General features: G+C 55.7%; 1 protein-coding gene across 2 annotated transcripts; it reads left to right on the top strand.

Annotated features, from left to right (window-relative positions):
* On the top strand, nucleotides 1–27,499 carry ATP1A1 (ATPase Na+/K+ transporting subunit alpha 1). Of its 2 annotated transcripts, none has more exons than XM_045816385.1 (23): nucleotides 1–282; nucleotides 9,868–9,972; nucleotides 10,580–10,639; nucleotides 12,356–12,559; nucleotides 13,317–13,430; nucleotides 13,883–14,017; nucleotides 14,119–14,236; nucleotides 14,673–14,941; nucleotides 15,438–15,636; nucleotides 15,912–16,021; nucleotides 17,553–17,687; nucleotides 18,139–18,331; nucleotides 19,592–19,767; nucleotides 20,852–20,988; nucleotides 21,770–21,920; nucleotides 22,453–22,621; nucleotides 22,761–22,915; nucleotides 23,243–23,366; nucleotides 24,511–24,656; nucleotides 24,764–24,894; nucleotides 25,057–25,158; nucleotides 26,736–26,827; nucleotides 27,148–27,499. In XM_045816385.1, the coding sequence occupies exons 1-23, from the start codon at nucleotides 271–273 to the stop codon at nucleotides 27,174–27,176; spliced, it is 3,066 nt and encodes a 1,021-aa protein (XP_045672341.1). In that variant the 5' UTR covers nucleotides 1–270; the 3' UTR covers nucleotides 27,177–27,499. The 2 variants fall into 2 exon arrangements, with proteins under 2 accessions (XP_045672341.1, XP_045672342.1); XM_045816386.1 differs by lacking the exon at nucleotides 1–282 and adding an exon at nucleotides 983–1,009.

Below are 27,499 nucleotides of genomic sequence, written 5' to 3'. Positions count from 1 at the left end.
GAGGAGGAGGCGCGGGCCCGAGCAGCGGCGGGTCTGGGGCGCGGAGCAGTGGCGGGAGGAGGTAGACACGTGGCAGCAGCAGCGGTAGCAGCCCCGGCGGCGGCGGTATCGGCCCGACCGCCGGCCGTCCTCCCTCCCTCCCGCCCCGCGGCAGCCCTAGCTCCGTCCTCGCCTCTCCCCCGGTCGCGCTCGCTCGGCCGGGAGCTGCTCTCTTCTTTTCTCTGATCTTCAAGCGGCAGGACCCGGCGCCGGGCACCGACCACTGCCACCATGGGGAAGGGGGTGAGTGCCGGGAGAAATGGGGCCCGGGGCGCGGGGCGCCTCGGCGGCCGGGGAGGAGGAGGAGGGAGGGTAGGAAGTCTGGAGGAAGACCGCAGGCAGCCAGCGGGGGGCGGCGGCGGAGGAGGAGGAAGCGGCGCGGCACGGGCTGGCGGCGCGGCGAGGCTTAAAAGACGACGCACTTGGGAAACGCAGGCAGCGCGGCCACGGGGCCCGGCGGGAGGGGGAGGGAGCGCGGACCCGGGAGAGGGGCTGCGGGCCCCGCGGTCCGAGCGCGGAGCGGCCGGGGGCTCCCGGAGGCCGCTCTCGGAGTCGCGGGGCCGGGAGGAGGGCGCTCGGGGATGAAGTCGGCGGCCGGCGGCATCCCCGAGCCGCTTCCCTCCACCCTCCGGCCAGCCCTCACCTCCCGTCTTTCGCCTTCCTCTTTCCCTCCGCCCTGCGTGCCCGGAGGCCGGGCGCGCTCCTCCCCTTCCCCTGGGGCGTTCTGCCCGGCCCCTCGCGGGCTGCCGCGGTTCCCGCCGCGGCCCCCGGCGCCGGCGGGGGCTTCCGACGCGGGGGCGACCTTGGGGTCCGAGGCCCCTTCTCCCGGAGACGCTGGGCTTAGCCAGCTCCCCGCGGAGGCGGCCGTCCTCCCCCGAAGGAGAAAACTGGCTTCCCCTTACTGCGGAGCCGGTCGTGCGGGCTGGTGCCAGCAAGGGTGTGTCTTCACCGCCCTAAGATGGCCTTTAAGGTATACTTTTGAGAGCTTGACTGGGAGACTTTCCGTAAACACAGGATGCGCCTCGGAGCAGCTATCTTGGGGAGGGGTGTGTAGTTTTTGGAGTATTGAACCTGGAAAGAGGACGGGCTGACCCACCAGGGCCTCTGGGTACAATAAACCCGAAAAAGGACTGGAGGTGGCGGGCAGTAGGTGGTGGTAGCAGTGCGGAGCTGAGCTAGAGCGTTCCCAAAGGCCCCCGGGGCCCCCGAGGCCCCGAGGGGGCTCCTTTCGTTCCTACCTTTCTGTGACCCGGAGCTGTCTTAACCTGTAGCCCGAACAGAGGACCGGGTCCCCGACCCCAACGGGGCCAAAGTCTAGCTAGTTGAGAAAAGTTTGTACAAAGTAACCCTCAAGGTATCAATTCATGGGATAAAGTGACTAGGTCATGAGAATACTGGTAGGAGAGAAATCTCTCTTATCTCCAGGGCCTGCACTTAGTAGGCCTTCAGAGATTTTTAGGGCTCCTCAATGTGCAGTGAGAGATGGGGGAAGAGGAAGGGTGCATCTTGACTCTAAATGGGTTTTGAGGGAGGTAAAGGAAAAGCTGGTAAATGAAGACCTGGTAAGGAGATGTGGGAATGCCCAACTTGTGTATCTTTGAAAAGGACGAGGCACGGAGGGCTGGCCCAGGTCAAGTAGCTGAAGGCCAAGAGCTGAGTGCCAGCCTGTTACTCCCCACGGTGGAAACTGAGTTAGTGGCCTGTGTTTGTACCATACCAGGAAACCCTAGGTCATTCGTCTAAACAGGCTCTTGAAAACTCATTCCTTTATCTCTAACCCCCTCAAATAAAAAACATTATTTTCTGAGCCAGCCATTACTGATTTGGGAGGGTATGGAGATCTTAGACAGGACCTGAGGCCTAGGAAGGTGAAGTGACTAGTTCAAGGTCAAATGGTTCATTAGTGACACCAGATGTCCCTAATTCCTGAACAGCCTGCAGCCTCCCCAGCCTGAACGTACACTCACTTCTTAACACTGCCTGAATGCAGAGCTCTTAAAGTTGGTCCTCACGCGAAACCGGGGTGTTCGTGGTACTGCAGGGACCAGGGAGGTGTCTGAGTAACTAAGTTGCATCCATGTATCTATGTGTCTCTTTCATAACCACACACATGTACAGCAGTGGGAAAGACAGGGATACGTCTCCATCGTAGGGCTCAGCCAGGGCGCTGTGTGGATCCTAATCAGATGTCTAGTGGCTAGCAGACACGAAATTGAATTCCAGCTGATTAATACAAGATGATGTGCTGCTGATTTTCTGGGCTGTATTTAGCATTTTGGATACTCTGATAATCCGAACACGAAGCAGGTGTGTGTGTGATGGTTCTCCTCAGATAAAATTACCCCTTTCGTCCCCAGTGACTTACTGTGACAGTCCAAATGTTCAGAAGGATATTTTGTGCCGAAACGCTGGGATTTTTCCACACGAGGATTAAAGTGTGGGTGGAGTGGTGACTAAAGCCCTGCTGATAATTGGTTAACCAGGAAGCCTGTGCTGGCAGCTAATTTTTAAGGTCATTGTTCGTTTCTTCCCCTCCTCTTCCCACTACCATCGGGGGCCTAGGTTTTGACGGTATTTCAGGTGATTTTATTTCTCCTCCAAAATCAAGTGCCTAAGCTTTTGGTAGGAAAATGAAAGAACAGCTGAATCATGCCCGGATGAAATAGGATTTTGTCCTTTTTTTCATATTGGGTGTTTCTGCCAGTGCCTTGGCCTAAACCTGCAGCTGGGCCTCGCCACCCACAACCAGTCAAAGGTACACGGAAACACTCTCTTCTCAAGTTCACAAAAGGTTGGGGGGGCAATGGGGGGGGGCAAGGATGTCACCAAGTCCTTCACTGCAGTTCTCCATTGTTTGAATATTAACTTAGTTACTTACCTAGAAAAGAAATCAGAGCCTGTGGGTAGTGATTTAAGGCGGGGGGAAGGTCCAGGTGAAGGTTACACAAGGGATAGGCATGTCAGCAGAAATCCTGGTTGTATGGTAACATTTTATCAGCTGCCCTTTTGGAGCTCAACTGGAAGGTGTGACTAGATCTTCTCTGGCTGCTATGAAGCTAGTACTTTAGACGGAAAACATTGTAAGGCAGAGTCCTCGACATGGAAAGGTGCCCAGGCCTGGCCACCGGCGAGGGCAGCCCTGGGGCTGGAGGGACTGGGAACTAGCACTGGGGGCCGAGAACGGGTCAGCTGGCGTCACACCCTCCGCCTGGGGAGCGTTCAGTGCACGAGTGACAGCTCCCGGCTCCGGCTCTGCGTTCTCTCTGAACCCCGGCTCTGAGGGTGTATCCTCTTTTGGTAACTTTGTGTTTGCTCATCTGTAGTGTTCTCTGCCACTAAGTTTGTAGCACAGCAGTGACTCACCTTTGGGAGGGAGGGTAGACAAAGGAGGAGGTGGGCATCATAAATCTGAGAATCTGACTGAGAGTAGGCTAAGCCTGACAACCAAAAAATAAAATAAAGTGGAGGTTTAAATAAAAATCCAGGAAGATGTTTATCCAGGTGAAGGCTAACACTTAAATACACAGACCTCTGGAAGTGTTATTCCTCAGTTGGGCATGGAAAAATAAAACGGGAATGCAACATTGTGAAGCACCATAGACTTGGTACACAGCCACGCTTTGTCCCAGAACTGTTCTAAACCACTTTCTGATTATTTTAGCAGCAAATTAACAGAGGAGTGAGTTTCCGTGCAAATCAGGCTAGGCTTTAAATACATCCAAACTGAAGGAAAAAAGTAGGCTTTAGTGACATTTGTGAAGGATGTTTGTGTGGAAAAGTAAGATCAGTTTTATTCATTTACAAACACAAACGGGTTTCAGAAAAGAAGCCCTTAGGCAGAACCCTCACCTGAGAACTGAGGACGGGCAGCCCTCGCTACTCTGTGCAGAGCCAGTGCGAGCGCGGGGCAGGTGTGAGCTGCGGTTGCCCTTGGGGCTCATCGTGGCCACCGAGAGGTCAGATCTCCACCAGCTGTGGGTTTTCGTGTTAGTCTTAAGCTCTTTCCCCTGAAAAATGTATTAAGGGTGGAAAATAATGAGAAATACTCTTACTCTCCAGAGGAAAGCCAAGTGGAAGTGTCATTTGACATTGACCTCCGCCTGTTTTATAGCATCCACTCTCACTTCAAGTCCAGGCCTTGACATTTTTAAACTCTTCGTGAAAGTCCTGCGGATTACAACGGGCTTCCCAGCCCCCCGCGATGGGAAGGAGCGCGAACACTGCCGCGGTGCCTCCATCCAGCAGCCCGGGGCTCTGAGCCAGGCAGCGGACCCGAGAAGAAACTCGAGTGTCAGATCAGATGGGCTCACAGTCATCAGAGCGGCTGTGTTTGGACAGCAAAACACTGGGCAGAATGTGCCCTCGTCCCTGCCAGAGCTGTCCAGTTCTGGGCGATGCTGAAAACGCATGTCCAGTCGGCAGTGATGTGAAGTCAGGAGAATGTTAGAATCCACTCACTGTTTTTTTTTAAGCTCTCCTTCCTTTCTACATTTTTGGAAAAGGAGAGTAACCGAGTCAGGTTTGAACTTTCTCACGTCGCCATGAATTGCGTGTGTGAGAGGAAGTGTGTTCTTTGGCTGGAATCAGAGAGACTGTTCTCTGCATATGACTCACCTCATTAGTTGTGCTGAAATCTGCTGTCAGGAATCCACAAGAAGTTCTGCACATTCATTCGACTGCCGTTCGGAAGGGCAGATTCCGCCAGTGCGTGTGGAGCGCCCCCCCCCGCCCGCCCCACGGTGCTTCTCTCTGGTTTCATCTGGGTCCCGAGCCAAGGGAATTTGGCCACTAGACCTCATTCCTCAGTTCCTTAGTTTGCTTTACAACAAATTACATCTGAACATTAATGATCTCTGTATCTGCTTTATTCAAACCCCATTTAGCAAATAGCTGTTAAATACCTTCTGTGGGTGATCTGGTGATCGGAAAACTCGGTCCTCAGTGGCTGTACTTTGTCTTTGGGACTCGAGTTTGGGGGCCTGGGAATCGGAGTGTGAGCTTTTTTGGGTCCTCGGGTCTGTCGTCACCGCGGGGGCCGTGCCCAGTGCCCGGAGCACTTCGGGGATTAGCTCGTGGTGGTGTTCTGTCCTCCTCTCCATGCACCTTCCCCGGTGCCATCCATGTTTGTTCTGCTGTTCCAGCTCACATGACACTTCCCCAGGGCCCGGGGCCGGCTTCACGCTCCTCGGCCTGGCAGCCGGGCGACTCTCTCCCCTACCTGTGGGGGGTGGTCAGGGCTTCCCGGGAACTGGTTCAGGCCACTGGCGACACTCCTGCCAGTTGCCTCTGCCTCTCCAACTGGCACCGCGGAAAAGGGCCGAGGACAGGGGCAGGTGGGTGGAGGGAACGGGCAGGTTTTAACTCCTAATGATCCAGGTGCCTGATGTGGAGGCAGAGCGCCCCATTGAAAAGCGAGTTTGTTTTATTGGAAAAACAAAGCACATGGTTGAAAAGGGAGTAAATCCAAAGTATATTGATTCTTTAGAAATTTTAGAATTCTTTGAACTCATGGACGATATACTACTAACTGTTGCAGGAAGGGTGGGCTGGCAGGCTGGTTAAAAATGGACACGCAGGCAGATGGGGAGGGGAAGGCCAACCCTCTCTGACTCGGGGCTGAGGGAACCCACGGGCTAGTGCGGAACAGGCCCACTGCTGGCTGATGGGCTGCATGCAGCCTGGGTTTGGAGGTGCTGGGCCAGCCTCACAGAGGACCCGCCGCTTTGGCCTACATGAGCCACTCTGGTAGTGAGGGGACTCTGAAGGCACGGTGGTCCCTCGGGTCACCTGTGCAGGAAACAGCTGTCCTTCACTGCGGCAGATGGCAGTGCCTGTCCTCCCCCAACTGGGCCATCTCGTCCTCAGGTACTTGGCTAGAAAATTCCGCATACCTAAATTAACTACTTAGCCATTTAGGAACAACTGGAGGTTTAATGAACTGGGTGTGATCATTTTCTTACATGTTTTGTAAGTTTTAATTGATGAGATGAAATAAGAAAATACTCAATGAGATTTTTTTTTTGTTAAGGTTTAAAAGGAATTTTCATAGTAAGTGAGGAATGGCAATAATTTGCGAATTAAAACCAGGTTTTAACCTTTTTGTAGCACTTTGCAGAATACCTTTGCATAAATAATTGTGTTTGCTGATGATGTATGACACATGGTTCCAGGAAGATGGGACCTCACCACCTTTTCCAGAAAGGGAAGATGTGGCCCAGATGTCCCCAACTTCCCTGCTGAGGCAGAACTGGCCCAGTCGGGTTCAGAGGTGCCACTTCCGGGACCCTGTTGGCCAGCCTGGAGGTGGGCTGCACTGGGGGCAGCTACTTTTACCTGCCCGTGGCCCTTCTTGCTCGTCCAGAATTTTGGTTCGTGGGTTTTGGAAACTGCAGTTTCTAGGTGTTTTGTTCTCGGCTTTGACGGCAGCCCCTTGATCCATGAGACCGTCCCATCAGAATGCCATCGCCGGATTCTTTCATCGTCACACCGAGGGTCACTCCCATTTTGGGGGTGAGGAGACCGGGACTAGCTGGCCGAGGCCCCGTAGCAGACATAGGCCGAGTCGGGAACAACTCGGGGATGAACTTCCAGCACTCTGAAACGGGGTGGGCAGCCCAGCTTCCGAGGAGCCCCGATACTCTCTCAGCTGGAACTTGGGGAGTCTGAAGAACTGCGAGCTCCCTGCTGACCCAGGGCGTTGTGCTGAGGGATGGGGGCCAGAACTTCCGTCCGTCGTGCACGCGGCTGAGGGAGCCCAAGCCCTGTTGGCGGCAGGTGGCCGCGCCTGGTATGGAGGCTTGGGGAGCAGCCTCGGCTTGGGCAGCTGTGACTGACCTTCCCTCCTGGCCCTCGGTGCGGTGCGTCTTTTGTGTCGGTTTACAACTTGGAGCGAGCCTTCTGTCCCTGTTGTATCTGCCCCACTCCTCCCCCTCTGGGTCCTTAACTGCTGAAGAGGCGGGAGGGGTGGGGGTGCCTCACTCATCCTAGGGGTTCCACTAATGTTTTTCAACGAGTGGACCTTCTTACATGGCTTGACCTTGGCCCCTCCTGACAAGAATTTCCGCCTCGCCTCTCCTGGGCGCCCTTTCCCACAACCCGGATCCAGTGGCAGCAAAGTCGGGAGAATGAACCCTTGACAAGATGGAGTCCCTGGGAATCACAGGACTGAGTAATGACCCATTTTGAGCTGGGTCACACTGGGCAAGCCCCTGCCCTTGTGGTGACCTCCTACTTCCTAAATTAGAATGGAAAAAAAAAAACAGCCAAGTTCTTCATTTTCACAAGTGACCCTTTTGAGGTGGTGCAACATTGAGCTTCCATCGTGCCTCCCTAGGAGACACCGGAGTGCCCCACGGGGTGCCCTGCCCCGGAGCAGGGTGGGAGTGGGAGAGGTGAACTGAGTTTGCCACGTGGGAAAGTGGGAATTCTGTACCTAAAGGAGTAGGGACGCCATTGTGGTCACTGGGGAAACCATGTTTGTCAGGCCCCCTCCCCTACCATGACCTTCGTTCTTACAACACGTTTCTGAAAGAAAGAATTACTGAACTGTTATCGCACCCATTCCTAACCCTGTGCTCCTGTCCCACCCCCAAACACACACACGCAGCAATGACTCTGCTCTGAAGCTGCAAGGATTGAGGTTGATGGGGACCTGAGTCCTGTTTGTTCCCAGTAAAGATAAGCGACTTTCGGACTATTATTCTACTTGTAGGGAAGAACTGAGTTGTATAAGCTACCTGGTCTTCTGGACGAACGTTTCTTAGTGAAAACATTAACGTCTTGAGGGGAGAAAAGAAACCCCAGGGTAGCACTTCCCACACCCCTTTCTCAGATGCCCCTGTTCTGACGATGCTGCCGCGTGTAGCACGAGTTGATGAAGGGGCAGAGTGTTTGGGAATCTCATTCTCAGCTGCCCTGACCATTGAGAACTGAAGCTGCGGGCAAGACCCTGTATTTACGTACTTTGTAAAGGGGATGAAACTTAGGGGTGTGTCCAGGGCACTCCCCCACCGCCCCTGCCCCCCCCCCCCCGGCCCCGTTTGGAGTGGGAGTGTGGCAGGCCTGCAAGTGGCAGGCCCATGGATGGTGAGGCAGAGGGGATTTAACTCTGATTTTCATGCATTTGAATGAAGTATGTCCTCATGACACTCCACTTGCTTAAAGAGAATTTGTGAGCTGTATTTTAAAAATCAATACAAACTTGACCACACAGTCTTAGAACTCCCTAGTCAGTGGCTTTAAAATAGATGCCACTATTAAATAGATGAAGAAGATAGCGTCTTGGCCGGAGGCTCCTCTCCTGTGGAAGCCTTGTCCTTGGTGTCTGCCTGCTCTCGGCTGGCACCGGGGGCCGTGTGCACAGAGCACTGACTCGGGCAGTTGCTCCATCGTGGAGGGAATGTCAAGAATGCTGGCTATCTTTAGACCTGCTTCGTTCCTAACAGATAAGGCGGAAACTGCAGAACTGCCCTCTCTGTGGGAAGGCACTCAGAGTTGAGGGGCACCGTGGCCGTGACCGCAGAGGCTGAACCAGCAGTGTGATAGGTGCCTCTGCAGGTGGGCAGCGCCAGCTCGTTTGGGGTGGGATTTCCTTGTAGAGTCTTCAGAGGTCATGTGAGCATTGTAGTTACTTGTGACAGTATCAGCCATGTCTGAAACCTGCTTGGGTTTTGTACTCAAGTGTATTGTCAGCACAGTAGCCAGTCAGTTACTTCTGAGAGTTCAAAATGAGTAAGAGGGAGCCACGAAATAATAATAGCAGCAGAGATCTTCCATTTAAGAACATTATGGTACCTCCTTTCTTTACCCTTCTTAGGTGGCGGTTATGGTGGGGGTCGGAGGGGGGTGGCCGGAGTGCGGGCCTTTGCTCCAGGGACCGAGCTTTGCGGCGCCGAGGTCCGGCTTAGTGTAGGTGAGCTGAAGCACTTTAAATGGGGTGGGAGAGTGGAACAATCAAAAGTTGATTCTAACTTTAAACTATGGAATCAACATTTTCTCTAAAAAGTGTTCCAGTTTCCAGGAGGCGTAGGTGGATCCTGTGAATTCTGTGATAATGCCCGTGCTTTTCCTGCATCCTGCTTATGTCAAAACATTCCCAGTGACTTTCGTTTGGGGTTGTTTTTTCCAGACTGGGAGTTGGGGTGGGGACCCCTCTTAAAAGAGTTTTAAGGACTCTGGCTGACTTTTTAACGAGTTCTTCTGTGAGCCCTAAAAATGTTTACATTTGATAACTAATGACTTCTTTGCAAAGCCAAGAATTTAAGTAAAAGTAACCGGTATTTAGACATGTAGTGTCGTTGCGTCCTCGCCACAGCACTAAATGAGGTAAGCTCATTGTCCTCTGCGCGCTGCAGAAGAGAAGAGTTGAAACTGAGGGCTTAGTGACCGGGTACACAGATGGGACGTGGTAGAGCCCAGGTTTTTAAAGTCAGGCGGGTCTGGTGCGGGGTGCGCAGGCAGAAGTCCTAGGTCAGTAGTGTAAAGATGGCTTCGCCCTTGCGGATTCTGAGGGCACAGCCCTCCCCACGTTCACCCCACGGAAGGGAGCGCAGGGCCCTTCTGAGGCCCGTGCCGAGACTCTCCCGCCGGTCTGCTTGCCCTGGGGTGCCGACGGCGGTGTGTCTCGAGCTTCCGGCGCCAGCGTTCGTACTGGATTGCTTTGCTCCGTGTGCGGCACAAACACCCACGTTTCCAGGAGGGTTATCCCAGCGACTGTTCAGAAAACGGCTGATCATGACTGTCCTAAAACGGCTGGAACCCCCTGCTCCCAGTGTTAGGTTCCCAGGTGCTCTCCATAACTAACCGTGTCCTCGCCCCATTCTCCCGTAGGTCGGACGTGACAAATATGAGCCTGCGGCCGTGTCAGAGCACGGTGACAAGAAAAAGCTCAAGAAGGAGAGAGATATGGATGAACTGAAGAAAGAAGTTTCTATGGTGAGTGCGAGGAGGAAGACCGCTTCCGATTTCCTCCTGAGGAGTGATTGTGTCCGACCCTTTCACTGTGTAATCCCCGCCCCCGGCCCCAGTCGGAGACTTGCTTTATTTTCAGGTAAACTGGTCATTGCACTTGGACAGATCTTACCAAATCACAGGAGTTGATGAGGAAAATTTTTGTATTAAAAGTTGTCTGAGGGCTGCCGTAGCTACTCACCCACGCTGGCGTCACCAGAGGAGCTGTGGCCGATATCGAGGGCCGTTCGCTTTGGGGACTTCCAGTCTCTCCCAGCTGCGGAGGCTCCCAGACGCCACGCACGCTGTCTGTCGAGAACCTGCCCGGTTGTCAGCGGCGGCCGGGAGGGTTTCCTCGCTGGCTCCCCGAGACCGCTGATGCAGCTGGTGACTCGGGGCAGGGCTGCCCTCGGGAGCTCCCCAGTGGGTAGCCCCGTGGCTGCTGGGCCGTGGGGCAGCGGTGAGAAGTATTCCAGCACCTGCACTGAAGACACACTTGTTTGCTGAGCCTAATAGTGGTGATAATGCTTTTTTAAAAATCTTTTTTAGTAGCACAGTGTTTAATGGTTTGTTTGTTTCTGCTTTTCCTTAGGATGACCATAAGCTTAGCCTTGACGAACTTCATCGCAAATATGGAACAGACTTGAACCGAGTATGTTTGTTTGAAATGTTTTTGTACAGAACATTTCCCTTGTCACATTTCCACCCCCCCCCCCCCCCGTCATAGGCCTAGCCTTGGGAACTCCAGGAGGAGCATGGTGACAGCCACCATCACCATCTGAGTATCTACTAGGTGACATGCACAGAGCTTGGTCTTTTATGTGCTTTTTAAAAAGATAGTTTCCCCTGAAACTTAGAAAGTGCTCGTTACGGCCCCCATTTTACAGTCGGTGCGAGCCAGTGAACAGGCATGCCGGGGCTTGAGGCTGACGAGCCCCACGGCCAGGGTCCCCCAGCCTTGCCCCACGGATCTGCCCTCGACTCTGCTCCACGCGGTGACCTGAGCCGGCGCCTCCAGCTCGTTCCCTGAAGTGGGGCAGAACCTCGGTCATTTATTCGGAGGGGTTTTTTGTTTTTGTTTTTTTAACACAATTCAGAGAAACCTTTCAGGAAAGCAGGTGCGCTCTCGATCAATGATCGAGTTCTGAGGAGGCGTGCTGGCCTGGGTGCCGAGCTCCGAGGCGCGGCCCCGACACGGGGGCCCGGCCCGCAGGCACCATCAGGCAGGCTCAGGGCGTATCCCACTGTGGCCTGCGTTTCCATTGGGTTCCTGTGAACTGTGTTCCCTGCGACCCTGAGGCGGCATTCAGCCCGCTCAGACGCTGTGGATCTCTTTCCTTGCGTGTAAAATGAGATTGCTGACGCCCAAAAAGGGCTGTCGTGAGAATTCAGCATTACTGGACTGGAAGCACCGGACATGGTGCCTGCGCACAGATGTGCTCAGGCGTCCCACGGTGCTTTCTGTCCTGCCCCGGGTCATGGCATGCGCTGGGGGCAGAGGAGGGAGGGTCCTGAACAAAAAAGGAGACTTGTCGTTTTCCCTTAGTGCTTGCTTTTTCTTTCCTCGTGCTCCCTAGTTAACTCAGATATTAAAAATAACATGAACCCCAACTGTGTCAATATCAACAGACACCTTGGGCCGGGTGATGTCTCTTTTCCTGACTCGGTATTTTGACAGTGTGAAAGTGTCCACATTCTCCCTCGTGCTAGGGGCCCGTGTCTCCCATCTGCCATCAGTGAATCCGGGTGTCGAGGCCCACGTAGAAAATGGGGTGGACCCGTCCAGTGAATATTTCACAGATCACCGGGGTCCTGGGGAGAGGTAGCTAAAATATGCCCGTGTATGAGCCCTCCCCTGCCAGACTGTTGTTTTGATATCATCTAGAGAATGGAGTTCGATTCTTAAAACTTGGCTGTTAATCCAGTCATAGGTTGGGTTCCTGCAGAGATTTTGTTTTTCTCCTTTGATGTTTATACAGGGCTTTTTTTCCTCCCTGACAAATTCAATATACAGAAAATTCAAAGCTTAACTTAGTTTGCAAGATTGGATCAATGAATTAAATCAGGTAGCTTTTTGGTAAAGATGCAGTTTAGCATGAATCCCTTATCTGCAACTTAGAAGAGACCAGACTGGATTCACATTTGGCCACAGATCAGTTTGAGAAGCCATTTCCGACTGGGTGTCGAGGGTCCCTAAGGAAACAGGGACTGCCGTTGGGGACCGTCGTCAGAATTGGCCTGGTTTGACCCTGGCTTGGGAAACGCTCCCTCCTAAATCCTTGGCCGCAGCCTTCCCGCTACTGGGTGAGCGTGTTACCTTGTGAAGTGCTGGAGCGGTTTGCCTTATCTGTGTCCCCCTGCTCCTCAGGGCTTGACCAGTGCTCGTGCTGCTGAGATCCTGGCCCGCGACGGCCCCAACGCCCTCACCCCCCCGCCCACCACCCCCGAGTGGGTCAAGTTCTGCCGGCAGCTGTTTGGGGGATTCTCAATGTTACTGTGGATTGGAGCGATCCTTTGTTTCTTGGCTTACGGTATCCAGGCTGCCACGGAAGAGGAGCCTCAGAATGATAATGTGAGTCTCTCTTCTTCTTTTGGATTGTTGGGTGCGCGCACACGTCCCCTTGGTCTTCACTGCCCATTCACTTCAGTTACAGCCGCCACCTGTCTAGAATCCGCATGGCAATCGGAGAAGGCGAGGGAGGGTTTCCTGGCTCCCCGGGACCGGTGATACCTGGCAGGCCCTGAGCCTCTTGGTGGTTTCTTATTTCTTAACGGTTTTTAAAACGGGGGGAAAGTGGTGTCAGCCGCCGTTGCCTTCAGGACCCATGCGTTCTTCGATGGAGGTTTCTCTTCCCACGGCCCGGCCCGTGGGTGCTCTCTTTGGCCGGCCGGACGCCCCTTGCCCCCCACCTGCACGTCGCTGCTCTGAACAGGCGGCTCTGCTCGGGACCTGGCCTCCGGCCGCCTGCCAGCCATCAGGCGACAGACCGCGACTTTTAGTACTGGCCCCGTACACCTGTCCAGAAGTGTTTGGTCGCCACTTTTCCACAGTTACAAGTTGTTCCAAAAATATCTTTGTTTTAACAAGGCAGGAGAAAATGATTTATCTAGAACATTTCCAAAAGTTTTACCGGCCAAGTATCTGTGCAATTCCATTTTGGACTCTCCAGGACCTGGTCTTCAGAAAGATGTGAAGACGCGAGTTCCGTATTTCCGAAGCCTTGGTCTCTGTTAAAGATCTGTTTCGTTTCTGCCAAAAATTAACTGAGTGTTCCCAGTGCTGTCTCCGGAGCCATGCGGCCCTAACCTGTGTGTCCCCTCCCTCCCAGCTGTACCTCGGTGTGGTGCTGTCCGCCGTCGTCATCATCACTGGTTGCTTCTCCTACTACCAAGAGGCCAAAAGTTCGAAGATCATGGAATCCTTCAAGAACATGGTTCCACAGGTATCGGCTCGCTTGTCCTGCCCCCTCGGGCAACTTGATGGCCTCAAGAATGTGAACTAGTGTGAAGTTCAGGTTTTCCCAGAAGGTCACAACTCCCTCAGTGAGGGGGACGCCTCCACCTCCTACCCCAAAGCGGACCTTGTCTGACAGCCCAGAATGTGACCATCCTCCTCTGAAAAGGGGCACGTGGGCAGGAAGGAGAGGACGGTCTCTCAGCTCGCTGTCAAGCAAGCTTTTGCAAGTTGCACCAATAAAAAGATTAATAACATTTTTGTTAGTACACATAAAAATTATTCATAGTTGGTGATGCATTCAGTTAATTAGGAGTACAGATCCTTTTTGCTTGACGGGAGGGGGTGTGTGTGTGTGTGTGTGTGTGTGTCTGGATACTGCCTTCTCGTTGGTATCTATTTTTGTCTGATTTAATGGCGTGAACTTCTCCCCTTCTAAAGCAAGCCCTGGTGATTCGAAACGGTGAGAAGATGAGCATAAACGCAGAGGACGTCGTCGTCGGGGATTTGGTGGAAGTGAAAGGCGGGGACCGGATCCCTGCTGACCTCAGGATCATATCTGCGAACGGCTGCAAGGTGGGTTGGCGCAGAACCCCGCCGCTCGGGCCGCGGGGGCCGAGCACCCGTGCCGAGGCCAGTGCACTCATGCCGACACTTACGCCTTTCCTGCCCGACAGGTGGATAACTCCTCGCTCACCGGTGAATCGGAACCGCAGACCAGGTCTCCGGATTTCACCAATGAAAACCCCCTGGAGACGAGGAACATTGCCTTCTTCTCGACCAACTGCGTTGAAGGTAGGCCATTTGAGGGCATGGTTCTGCACAGCATGGCATTTGTCTTAGTCGTTGATAACAAAACACCAGAAGAGTCGTAGACACGATTTCTCTTCTCATTCTATCGACTCCACATCCGACCACTTGGGTCAAGCCCAGAGCAGAAGCGGCTCACCTGCTGGCAGGGAACCTGGGGGAGCGTGTGGCCAGCTCCCTCTTCCTCCCCTGCAGCCCCTCCTGTGGCTGCGCTCCTCCGGCCCCGCGCTGGGAGCCACTTCCTGCCAGCGGAGGAATCCCTCTGCCAGAGGCTCTGCGGTTTAAACCAAACACCCGAGAGCTGGCCCTCGCCCTCACTGTGTGCTCGCATTTTGCTTTCCAGCCGTGCCAGGTAACGGCACCCTCTGTGGCTTCTTTGTTAAAGTTTGGTGCTGTTCCCTCTCCCCCCCGCACCATGCAGGCACCGCCCGCGGCATTGTCGTGTACACTGGGGACCGCACCGTGATGGGGAGAATAGCCACGCTGGCTTCGGGACTGGAAGGTGGCCAGACCCCCATCGCTGCAGAAATCGAACATTTCATCCACATCATCACGGGCGTGGCTGTGTTTCTGGGGGTGTCCTTCTTCATCCTCTCGCTGATCCTCGAGTACACCTGGCTGGAGGCCGTCATCTTCCTCATCGGTATCATTGTGGCCAATGTGCCCGAAGGTCTGCTGGCCACGGTGACGGTAAGAGGCCGGAGGAAGCGGCGCTTGCTCAGGGGTGACTTGGGTCGGCTTGCGTGCGTGGAAGACTCCTCCAGTTCCCTCTCCTGGGGGGCCGCCAGCTTGTGCTTTAGTGTGTGTCGTGTGAAGACTGTCCTCCCGTGGGAGGGTCAGGCAGTGGGAGGACCTCAGAGTGCTTGCACGTGGGAGGTGGTCAGCCGCAAGCACAAACCTTGTTCCTGTGTCACCACAGAACCCAGGACAGGGGAGCAGAGAAAGGGGAACTTGGGTGGGGTGGGGGACATCAAATGTGCTAAATCCTGGATTTTCACTTTCATTAGCGTGGTGCTTATTTGGGAGGGAGGGAAAGGCCCCTGTGTAACTGTTATCGTTTCTTCAGACCTCAGAAGAAGGTCGGAGAGTCAGGTTTAGATGAGCTTCTCTGTAAGGGTGGAGCTGGAGCTGGCCTAGCACCGCAGCCTGGGTGCGCTGGGAGTGATCTGGTGTTAACACTTTCTAGGTGTGTCTGACCCTTACTGCCAAACGCATGGCGAGGAAAAACTGCTTAGTGAAGAACCTGGAAGCCGTGGAGACCCTGGGGTCCACCTCCACCATCTGCTCGGACAAAACCGGAACTCTGACTCAGAACCGGATGACGGTGGCCCACATGTGGTTTGACAACCAAATCCACGAAGCCGACACGACAGAGAATCAGAGCGGTGAGACCCGAGACCACCCCACGTCGGAACCTCACTCGCTCCCGTTCTCTCTCTTTCTTTCTTCGTAATCATTTGGGAAGGAGTCAAGGGCGTAGGTTTCACTTTTTTTTTTTTCCATGTCAATGGAAAAATTGCATTTGCCATACGGAGGTGGTGAAAAACCCCCAAAACCTGGCTCGTTTTATTAATCGGACAGTGAGATGCGCATTTCCATCTTAATGGGACTTGGGTACGAAGTCAGTGCATTCATTATTCTCCCATCCTGACTCCCTCAGGTGTCTCGTTCGACAAGTCCTCAGCCACCTGGCTCGCCCTGTCCAGGATCGCGGGTCTCTGCAACAGGGCCGTGTTCCAGGCCAACCAGGACAACCTGCCCATCCTCAAGGTGCGCCAGGAGCTCTTCTTCGCCCCAGGCTGGGAGGTGCTGGGGGGCGGTATCACCCAAGGGCCACCGTGCCAGTGTTCCGTTGAAGCAGCACGTGACCTTTGTGGTCTGTAGATCCAGGCCCCGTAGGGCATGGGTGGTCCGTGTGACGCTGTGTGGTGTGTAACTCGTGTGCCCGGAGACCCTGGAGTACTCGCGGTGCCCGCAGTCCACACAGTCGGGGGGAAAGCGGATCTACAGCAAAAAAACGACCAGAGAAGGGTGGGGGCAGGGGGAGGCAATCTTCGGAGAAAACCTAGTCGATGAAACCTGGTGTCACTACCGTCTCCTGTGCCGCCACCGCGCCCAGCAGCAAGGGCCCCTCGTGTGACTCTGTAAGCGCATTTGCATGTTAGGATCCAATCATTCCAGTAAATCCCTTAAGCCATTTATTTTCTTAAAATAGCTCGGCTGTTTCTCTTATCTTATTTGTTCTTAGCTTGCTTACTAATGGTGCAAAAATAAGCTGGGCCTCGTGAGGCTTCAGCGTGCTGCCCAGTGAGGACAGTGTCAGAAAGGCCATGAGCTGCCCCGGGTCCCTGGAGACGAGGAGGAGCCGAGGGCGGCTCTGGGGCCCGGCTTGTCCCGGGCCAGGCTGCCTGCAGTGGCACTGGGCAGAGACCTGGCTGTCAGAGAGAGGGGGGCCCGGCCGGCACTGAGGTGGCTTCCGTCGTGCCGATGGGGCTGGCTCCTTCATTCTCTCAAGGAGGCCGTGCTGTCCTCGGTCCCGGGGGCTCCTGTTATCTCAGGATCCACCCCGAGATGCCTGCCTCAGAGAAGTTCTTCTCCAGGCTGTGAGCGCAGAGCCTCACGAGTATCAAATCTTTCCTGATGGCAGAGCCCCAGGAAGGTATCTTGAGATGTGTTCTAGGTATCTCAGGGGTTGGGGCCATGTTAATGGTAATGTCAGCGTGCGTGACCTGAAGCGTGGGTTTTAACTGCAACGCTGGCTGTCGACGAGTCTGTTGCAGCTGGTAATGCCTTCCCGTTCGCATCCTCTGGGCCCAGATGTTCTTCCAGGACTGTGTTTAGAATACAAAGTCCTTGGCTCTGCCCTCGGCCTAGACAGTTTGTTCCCAGCGCTGAGAACCTAAGGTGTTTTCTTGTAAAGTGTGGGGTGACGGAGAGCGCTGGAAATGTCCACTCTCTCTCTCACCAGGTGTTCTCAGACTCATGACCAGAAATACGTGTCCATGAATAGTGTTGGCTCTGAGACTTTTTACAAGGGGAAGACAAAAAACAGGCTGAAGTAGGTTGGAAGGGTGTGTTTTGCTTCTCTCAAGGGCAGGTGACGCCTTCAGATGCCCTTCTTGGACCCGAGGCTGATGTGGGGTCGGGGAGTGGGGGTCCTGTCAGTACCGGCAACACCGCTGCCCTGTCCTGACCTCTGAGGGGAGTGGAGTGCACTCCCGGTCGTTCTTCCCAGCTGGCAGCGACGGCTCGGTGCAGGGCTGTGGGGGACCCTACTAACGGATGTCACCTCCGTCCCCAGCGGGCCGTGGCGGGCGACGCCTCCGAGTCGGCGCTCCTGAAGTGCATCGAGCTGTGCTGCGGCTCCGTGAAGGAGATGCGGGAGCGGTACGCCAAGATCGTGGAGATCCCCTTCAACTCCACCAACAAGTACCAGGTCCGAGGAGCCGGGGGGTGCTGGGGGCTGGGGGGTTGTGGGGCAAGGGGCAGAGGGAAAGGAAGGGAGAGCGCCAGCGGAAGGACCAGTCTCCCTCCGGGAATTTTACAGGCATAAGTGCTTTCTAAAAAGGAGCTGTTTAGAGTTTTTATGAAAGCTTTAACTTTGAATTTTACCCTAGACTATGTGTAGAAAATCCTCATTTATTTGAGTGTCAGCAGGATAAATGAAATCTTTGAAACATTTTCTTCCAGAAAGTTCTGGGTATGGGCCCGTGTCAGGCATTTACGGACGTGGTAGAAGTCACACAGTGTGCGGCAGGGTCTGAGGCACTTCCCGGTTCAGACGTGGGGCGTCTCGGTCTTTCCCGTAACAAACGCGCACTCGTGCGGGGGCTGCGTGTTCCTCCGTGGACCGCCGCGCCCACTTACCTCCGGACGGTACTTTCCAGCTGTCCATCCATAAGAACCCCAACACGTCGGAGCCCCGCCACCTGCTGGTGATGAAAGGTGCCCCGGAGAGGATCCTGGACCGCTGCAGCTCCATCCTGCTGCACGGCAAGGAGCAGCCCCTGGACGAGGAGATGAAGGACGCCTTCCAGAACGCCTACCTGGAGCTGGGCGGCCTGGGAGAGCGCGTGCTCGGTACGGGGAGCCCCTGGGGACAGAGCGAGTCGCCGCGTGAGCTCTGGGGCGTGTGAGCCTCCAGAGCAGCCCTCCCACTTCTTCACTTGCCCTGCTGGTGTGAGAACAGCAGGTGCCGGAGAGATGGCCGGTGTATGGGACCTCGGGCCATGGACTCCCGCCGGTCCGCCCCTGGCTCATACTCAGACCTCTGGTCTCACACTGGTCCGTTCTCTTTGCCAGAAAACCCCTGGGGGTGGGGGGAGAGTTTTATGATCCATCTAGCCTTTTTGTTCTGTCCATGGTCTGTAAACTTAGTGAAATTGGAATTAATTCCTAGGACGTCTAGAGTAAGCCGTTTCCTGACGGCCACAGAACGGCTGTGCATTTACACGGATCCCGGGCCATCAGCTCATAAATCAGACGGACAGTCAGCTGTTGGCCTGGGACACACCGTCAGCCGCTGCAGAGAGTCCAAGTGCTTTTGCCCGCCGTGCAGTGTGGTTGGGAAGGCAGTGTTTGCCAGATGCCGTAGATCGACAAGTAGCTTAGCTTAGACAAGTCCGGCCAGCCCGCCTGGTCCCCTCCGCTGGTTCACACCTGCTGCCCCTCCACGGGAGTGTCTTTGTGTCTCCATCCAGCTGGAAGGACGCTCTGTGCTTTAAGTACCTTGTGTCTCTGCACTTCTACCCACCACCCCAAGGTGGACGCAGCCTGTCTCCCATGAACCCACATGGCACCACAGAGCCCGTGATTTCGCACGTTGTAACCGTCAGGCAACACTGAACGGAAAGGATTGTCTTCAGTGCCATGACTAGACCCCTCAGGCAGAGCATGTCTGCCCTGCGTCCATCCTCCTCTGAGCAGCCGTCGCCGTGGCTCGCACTGGCGCTCCGCAGTTTGCTCCCTGTACATGAGTGGTGAGCGGAGACGTGGCCTCGGTTTCGCCAGAGAAGGAAGCCGAGACAGATAATGACGCCGTTTGCCAAGTCCAAGAGCAGGGCGGGCAGGTCTGAAGCCCAGATCCTGGCGCTCAGAATTCACGGGTGGCTGCCCTGTCCACGTCGAGTTCCTCTCCCTTGGGGGCTCGGTGCTGGTCTGCCTCGTGCAGGTGGTTTTCTTCACACGACTCGGGGTCATTCGCGTGTGTGAAACACAGCCTTTTGGACTGTTACAAATACCAAAGCCAGACATTCAGCGAGAGGTAGACAGCGTGGGCGGCAGGCCGCTGTCCTGCCACGGCCTCTCACGGGCCGCCTGTCCCCCCCGCCCCCCTTGCAGGCTTCTGCCACCTCTACCTGCCGGACGACCAGTTCCCCGAAGGGTTCCAGTTCGACACGGACGACGTGAACTTCCCCGTGGAGAACCTCTGCTTCGTCGGGCTCATCTCCATGATCGACCCTCCGCGGGCAGCCGTGCCCGACGCCGTGGGCAAGTGCCGCAGCGCGGGGATTAAGGTAGGCCCAGCTGCCTGCCCGGCGTCACCGTCACCCCCGCGTGCCTGGGGGCACCCTGCCTACAGAGGCTGCCCCTCGGGAGCCACCTGGCCAGCTGGTCTCTCACCGGGAGCATTCTGTCTCCAAGACTTCCATTTTCTCCAAAAAAAACCAAATGGTGTTAAAATTGGTGTAAACAGATGAGGGTTTTTCTAAAAATTTCTTTTTAGGGAGAGACGTGAACAAATAAAGAGCAGAAAACTTTGAACTGCTTACATTCTAAGCATGCTTCATACAGAAAACAGCATGTTTTCTGGGGTGGGGGGCGGGGCGGGGTTTCCGTGAAGCTGTGGAGTACTGTCCAGGCATCCTGATGCCGGGTGGCTCGTGCAGCCTCCCTCGATGTCGGGCGTTTGACTTGCTTCTTTTCCATTGTCATGAGTAACACTGCCCTGAAAAACTCTAAAACTTAACTCCCCCACCACCGAGTATATTCTAAACGTCATCATTGGGTCAGAAAGGGCAGGAACGACATGGAATTCTTAGGACCGCATGCTGCTCTCCCCCCAGTTGTGCCCCTTTGAGGATGCCGACCAGGCGCGTGTCGCTCCCTCCCCCTGCAGTCCCACCAGCATCAGATTTTTATCACTTTGAATAATTTTCTCTTTTTTTTCTAAAGTTTTTTTTAATTCATTTTTAGAGAGAGGGGAAGGAAGGGAGAGAAATATCAACGTGTGGTTGTCTCTCACATGCCTCCTACCCGGGACCTGGCCCACAGCCCAGGCATGTGGCCTGACTGGGAATTGAACCAGCGACCCTTTGGTTCACAGGCTTGCACTCAATCCACTGAGCCACACCAGCCAGGGCCATTTGAATAATTTTATGTGACTATGTGAAAGAAAAAATATTGTGCATCCTATGTACTCATACCAAGATAAAAGTCTGGGTTTTGGCTTTGTATTTTTTTTCGATGGATACGTGTTTATATCTGCATTCTTTTTTTTTTTTTTTCCAAGCTGAATCACCTTTACCAGTAATGTTTTCTTACTGACAGATCCTTAGCTTGGCAGCCTCACTCAGTAAATGGTCTTGTTCCTTGTTGCAGGTCATCATGGTCACTGGAGACCATCCAATCACAGCGAAAGCCATTGCCAAAGGTGTGGGCATCATCTCAGAGGGCAACGAGACCGTGGAGGACATCGCTGCCCGCCTCAACATCCCAGTAAACCAGGTGAACCCCAGGTGAGACAGGAGCTCAGAGCCGCAGTTGGCCGTGGACGTGTAGCTGGTGGGGGTGGGAGATGGTCAGCCCGGTTCTGCAGTGTGGGCTCTGAGTAGGGAATGCCCCTCCAGTTTCAGAAAGCAGCCTTAGTGCATCACAGCAGCCAGCTCTTGGGTGGAGCTTACTGTTCTAAGCACTTGGTGCTGAGACCTGTAAGGTAGGTGTCAGTCCCAGCTTGCAGGGCAGGGCGGCTGCGTCTCAGTCAGGCTGTGCTCGCCGCAGCCCAGCTTCCGACGCCGTCCTGTGAGCCCCGGGCACACTACCGAGTGTCTCCGTCTCCAGGTCCCCGCTGAATAAATAAAGTGGGGAAGGCACAATTGCCCAGGTAGTGTTTAGGACAAGAAAGGAAAATCCTGGTGGTAAAGTAAAACAGAAGTGGAGACTAACTTGTTTTCCGTGTTTTATTCAGGTTTGGGTGTTAGGGGAGGGCTTGGTCTTCATCAGCTCTGCTGCTGTCTGAAGCCCGGTCATCCTGTATCTCCCAAACACAGGAAGGAAGATGCTGGGCGGGGCTGCCCCCGGGTGGTTGGGAGTCCCGAGTGGGATAACGGTCTACACGGAGATGCTTTGCAACCCGCAAAACACTGTACAGATACTGGCTTTCAAGTGATGGGGAACCCCCCTCCCCAGCTCCGCGTGGTTTACAAAGTGTTCTGCATCGTGGGACAACATCCCCACTTGGGGATGAGCTTTGCACTGGTGAAGCGGCGGGTGACCTTTTTCCCCTGGTCCTGATCCTAGAGATGCCAAGGCCTGTGTGATCCACGGAAGTGACCTGAAGGACATGACGTCTGAGCAGCTGGACGACATCCTGAAGCACCACACGGAGATCGTGTTCGCCAGGACCTCCCCGCAGCAGAAGCTCATCATCGTGGAAGGCTGCCAGAGGCAGGTCGGTGTGCGGCCGGGCCGGGCTAGGCCCTCCGGGCTGCTGGCCTCAGTGATGGCAGCTCCCGTCCACACAAAGGGCAAAGCACCAGTGGTGGAAACACAGCCGGGCTCTTCCCATACTTGCATGTGGGTGCCAGGGAGAGGCACAGAGCAGAGGGGCCTTGATGATGGTTCAGTAGAGACACACACCTCACCGTGCCCTGAGTCCGAGTCTCTTCAGACTCCGAGTCCGCCCCAGTGACAGAACGCACAGGGGAAATGCTCTGGAAGAGCCCTGGGTGCAGGCGGGGGCGCGAGAGCATGGGGTTTCCAGATGCCGTTAACCCAAACCAAGATCGGGAGTAGCCCTGGCTGCAAGAAAGTGATGCCATAGGCCTTTCTGCCTGGAGTCTGTGGTTTGGAGCAGCTTCTCGGCCCAGGCAGCTCTGGGAAAGGAGCCATGTCTGAGGAGGAGGAGCAGCGGGGGCACGAACCTCGCTGACGAGTCTTGGGACCCCGTGGTCGCTGACCCGCACCCCCCCTCTCTCTGGCAGGGTGCTATCGTGGCTGTGACTGGTGACGGGGTAAATGACTCCCCGGCTTTGAAGAAGGCGGACATCGGAGTTGCCATGGGGATCGCTGGCTCGGACGTGTCGAAGCAAGCTGCTGACATGATTCTCTTAGACGACAACTTCGCTTCCATCGTGACTGGAGTAGAGGAAGGTGAGGGCGCGCGGAAGGTGCTCAGCAGGAACTTGCCCACTGCCGCCCACCCGTGGCCACCCCTGCACGGCGCGGGGCGGGGGGTGCAGTGTTCAGTCTCCCCCTCGAAGCGCGATGGTGGAACGTCTTGCCTCCTCAGGTCGTCTGATCTTCGATAACTTGAAGAAATCCATTGCCTACACCCTGACCAGTAACATTCCAGAGATTACCCCCTTCCTGATATTTATTATTGCAAACATTCCACTCCCACTGGGGACCGTCACCATCCTCTGCATCGACTTGGGCACGGACATGGTGAGTGAATGTCGGCATCCGAACAGCCCAGTGTTCGGGGCGACCTCAGCGCCGCGCGCCCAGGGTCCACGGGACTGCCGTTAGGAAGAGAAATTCTTGGGAGCGGTGCCCAGCGTCAGAGGGCCAGTGTCGTTCTCAGGGAGACTTATCAGCTCCTGCCGCCCAGACAGGGCCCTGGTTTTGCTGTGTTTTGGTGGATGGGGTGGGTGGCCATAACAGCTCACGGTGCAAAGAACATGTTTTTAAAGGGAAGGCAAGGATTGTATAACAAAAGGTCACAGTGTCAGCATCCCGGTTTTTGGTCATTTTAAATCCCTTCCTCCCCAGGTCCCTGCCATCTCCCTGGCTTATGAGCAGGCTGAGAGCGACATCATGAAGAGACAGCCCAGAAACCCCAAGACGGACAAGCTGGTGAACGAGCGGCTGATCAGCATGGCCTACGGGCAGATCGGTGAGCGGCTCACGGCCTCGAGCAGGGGGCCGGCCAGTTGACGGTGTCCGTGGTGGGGGCGCCACCTCAGACATCGGAGACGTCAACTCCGGAGTCAGCCGTGACCTAGGCGAGACTGGGGCGTCTTGCAGTTCTCCACGCGAGAAGAAACCTGAGCTGGCCGCCCAGTCGCTGGTGCGGGAACTGCAGTCCAGACTGAGCTCCGCGCTCGGGGCTGAGCTCCGCCTGGGAGCGAGGCTGCCGCTCACCTCCAAGCCTTTTGGAACTGGGGCCCAGTACTGGGGAACTGTGTTACCTCATGGGCCGTTTCCTTGGGATTCACAGTGTCTGTCACTGCCTTGAATAGAGATAGGCTTGGAGAAACTATGTGGGTTTAAAGGTTTGGCTGGTAGGCCACCAGCTAATGGGAGCTCTGGGCAGTGGGCAGTGAAAAGGCCTTTGGTCTGGATCCTCTGCCTAGTTCCTATGGGGGCACCTGGCGGAGCCCCACGAGCCCCTCATTGTGGATTCGTGGGCTGCCTCGCTGTGATCCCTCGGGGGAAAGGGGACAGATTAGTAGGTTAGGGAGAGGTGGCTCAGATTCATGGAGCAGCTGCTGACAGCAGCGTCCTGGCTGGGAGCCCATCCTGGCTCTGCCAGGAAGACCTAATTTTGAGCAGTAGGACGTCTGGGTCCAGAGCGTAGGGTGAAACTTCTTCCCGAGGAACCTAGGGGTGAGGCCGGTCTGGCTGCCAGCAAGAAGGGCCCTGGGCATGCCGCCTTCGTTACTGCCCCCGTGGCTGGCAGAGGCTTCAGCTTTTGAGAGGTGGGGCAGTCAGTTTTTAGGAGATGAAAAAGTATAGGAAAGTGGTTTTTCTCAGGGGTCGTGCCTGGAATGAGGATCAGGTAATAGCCGAGGGTTTTAAAGAACAGGGCCCAGGTGTCTCACCCCTTTAAGCTCTGAAAAGGTGACTCAGAGTGGAGGGGGCATTGGGCAGGGAGTGCGCCTGGGGCCCTCCGTCCCACTGGTCACAGCAGGCAGCACCCCAGCCTTCACGAACCAGCGACAAAGACCGCCCTCCCCGGCCCGCTGCAGCCGCCGGGCGGAGTGTGGGGCGCCGCGCACCAGGCTCTCCCACTCAAGTCGTGGTTGTTCCACCCTCAGGTATGATCCAGGCCCTCGGGGGCTTCTTCACTTACTTTGTGATCCTGGCGGAGAACGGCTTCCTCCCGATCCACCTGCTGGGCATCCGAGTGGACTGGGATGACCGCTGGATCAACGACGTGGAGGACAGCTACGGGCAGCAGTGGGTGAGTGCGGTTCTGACCGGCTCCCGTCTCGGCCAGTGGCCGCCGGCCACCCAGCCTTCGGCCGCAGGGGCGGAGCGCCAGCTCAGCCATCTGCCTCTGCATTTCAGACCTATGAGCAGAGGAAGATCGTGGAGTTCACCTGCCACACGGCCTTCTTCGTCAGCATCGTGGTGGTGCAGTGGGCCGACCTGGTCATCTGCAAGACCAGGAGGAACTCAGTCTTCCAGCAGGGCATGAAGTGAGCGGCGGGCAGTCCGGGGTCCCGGGTCCTTTCCAAACCCTTTGCCGAAAGCCTAGCACCCAGCACGTGGCAAAGTTCTGGGAATATAGTTTGGGGGGCAAATGAGGAAGCAAAATGTTGTTTCTTAGGTTTTCAGTCTTCTCTCCCCCTTGATCTTAGGAACAAGATCTTAATATTTGGCCTCTTCGAAGAGACGGCTCTTGCTGCTTTCCTCTCCTACTGCCCTGGAATGGGTGTCGCCCTGAGGATGTACCCCCTCAAGTAGGTCACCCTCGTCCTGCTCCTCGAGATGCGCGTCAGCAGCTCTGGTTTTCGGAACCTGAGGGTGCCGTGTGTGGGAATTCCCCGGGCGGGAAATTAGGAAAGGCTGGGTGGTCAGTAAGTCAGACTAGCGAACGCAGAGGCGGCGAGTCTGCGGTGCTCGGGGTCGGGCCTCGGACAGGGCAACGGGCGCTGGTGCCTCCGGGCTCCTTGCTCGCTCATTGGCAATGCTTCCAGCACTAAGACACACACCCCCCGCCAGGCCAGTCGTCTTGGGAGGCCAACTAGGATATCCTGGAGTTGGGGGACCCAGATTCCCATCTTGATTTGCCTTAAACGGTGGCTTTGCACCTCTGATAAATTTGAATTGTCACATACGGGTTTACCACAAATTCCAGCTGCTTTTTGACATGCCAAATGTGTTTGGTGATGTCTGCTCATTAGAGCTTAAGCAGCTGCAGTTTGATTAAAATAAGCAAAGCCACCGAGTGTAGGACCCGGACGACACCAACTTGTGATTCAAAACGCTAGTCCCCCATCCCGCTCAGCCATCTGGGCTGTCCCTCACTGGCCTGTTGCTGCCACCGTGGCCCCTGACGTCCTCCCCGTCGGGAGTGTGCGGGCGCAGCCAGGGTCTGTCCCCGTCCCACCGTGTCCCCCACCTGTGTATCCGGTAAGGCCGGTTTCCACAGTGCTCGTCCCCGCCTGCTCTGGCCCTCCCGGTGTGTGCTGCTGCGCCTCTTCCGTGGCGTTACTCGTTTGTCATTGCTGCTGTCCGCTACACGACGGGAGTAAGCCGTGCCCCACGAGTTCCAGCCTCAGGGCCACTGTCTACTTAGAGGAGGCTGGGGGAATGTGGGCTCTCGGGAAGGCTGACGAATGTCACTAACACGGGCAGGCCTCAGGTCATCTGGCTCTGAGGGTTTGTTCCTGGCGGACTCTGCCCAGTTTGGAAGGTGGCTTAGTTACTCTGGTGCCTGAGTCAGGCGAGGACACCGTTGGCCGCTGTGGAGGACTCACAGGACAGGAGGGGGACTGCCCGAGTTCTGCTCGGCCACGGCCCTCCTCGCCTGTGCACCTTCACCGCGGGAAGCTGGCGGGGGAGAGCACGTGGCCGCTGCTCGGGTGCCTGCCTATGGCCGGGGACTGTGGCCGCAGCCCCTGGACTTCCGCGGGTCTCTCTGATCTGCCGGGGCTGCGCTTGCTCCTTGCCCGGGTCTGGCACTCGGGACAGCACAGCTCCGTGTCCCCGAGTGTCGCTGTCAGACTCACTTCTGGAGTGAGCTGGTTTTGACCCAGCTGGCAGCTCTTTCATCTGCGAAGCCCATCCCACAGAGGACTTGGGCTCTTTAAGTACTTTGCAGAGGAAAGAAAATGTCCAGTCACCAAAATCTGGGGACGGTCACCCAAAAAGTCTAAACGTGCCTTGTAAACTGCGGCTTTTGAAAACCAGACCTGAGGGGGCTGGGGCAGTCTGCAGTCTGAGTCCCCCCGCTGTCCTGGGCCCCCGTGTGCAGCGCCTTGTGTCCGCGGCTGCGTGCGTGCGTCCCGTCAAATCGTCACCCGCTCTCTTCCAGACCCACCTGGTGGTTCTGTGCCTTCCCCTACTCCCTGCTCATCTTCGTGTACGACGAAGTCCGGAAACTCATCATCAGGCGAAGCCCTGGAGGTAAAGTGGAGGCCTCGCCAGTGTGTGGGGAGGGCGGGCGGCAGGTCTGCGGGCTTCCCTTATGCTTCCTGTGAGGCGCCCCTCCCGACGGGCTGCAGTCACAGTCCCATCCCTAGAACTCAGTCTCAGAGTTTTGACACCGGTCAAACACAAACCAGATCTGCCGCAGTGGAAACTTGGTCAGAAATCTAAACCATCTTCCAGTGATCACAGTGCTCCTAGACACGTTTCCGTGAGCACAGTCCAGGTCCCCCGTTGCGCTGGGGACAAGCGCGAGGAGGACTCACTGCAGCCCGCCCCGTGCCCCTTTTCGCCCGCAGGCTGGGTGGAGAAGGAGACCTACTACTAGAGCCCGTCCTGCACGCCGTGGAGCGACACGCCACACTCTGCACCCCTCACCCGCCCCCTTTGTGTACTTCAGTCTGGAGTCCGGAGCTCCACCCTGGTAGGACAGCACCGAAGCATGTGGGGGAAGCGAGACGTCCCGGAATGAAGCATGTAGCTATCGGGGGGGAGGGGGGAGGGCTGCCTGACAAACATCCGTCTGTGGGAATGACAGCGGGGAAGGTTTTTATGTGCCTTTTTGTTTTTGTAAAAAGGAAATCATGGAAAGACTGAAAGAATACATTTTATATCTGGATTTTTACAAATAAAGATGGCTATTATCATGGA

The sequence above is a fragment of the Phyllostomus hastatus genome, unplaced genomic scaffold, assembly GCF_019186645.2.
Source record: "Phyllostomus hastatus isolate PE091 unplaced genomic scaffold, TTU_PhHast_1.1 phas_scaffold_216, whole genome shotgun sequence".
In the NCBI taxonomy this organism is placed as follows: domain Eukaryota; kingdom Metazoa; phylum Chordata; class Mammalia; order Chiroptera; family Phyllostomidae; genus Phyllostomus; species Phyllostomus hastatus.
This window is presented reverse-complemented; position numbering and strand designations above follow the sequence as displayed.

What these genes read in the sequence shown, in the direction of transcription:
- ATP1A1 (XM_045816385.1), top strand. An exon ending in AGGAGCCTCAGAATGATAAT is followed by an intron (nt 12,560 to 13,316) that starts GTGAGTCTCTCT and finishes CCTCCCTCCCAG; the next exon opens with CTGTACCTCGGTGTGGTGCT. An exon ending in CTCGACCAACTGCGTTGAAG is followed by an intron (nt 14,237 to 14,672) that starts GTAGGCCATTTG and finishes CGCACCATGCAG; the next exon opens with GCACCGCCCGCGGCATTGTC.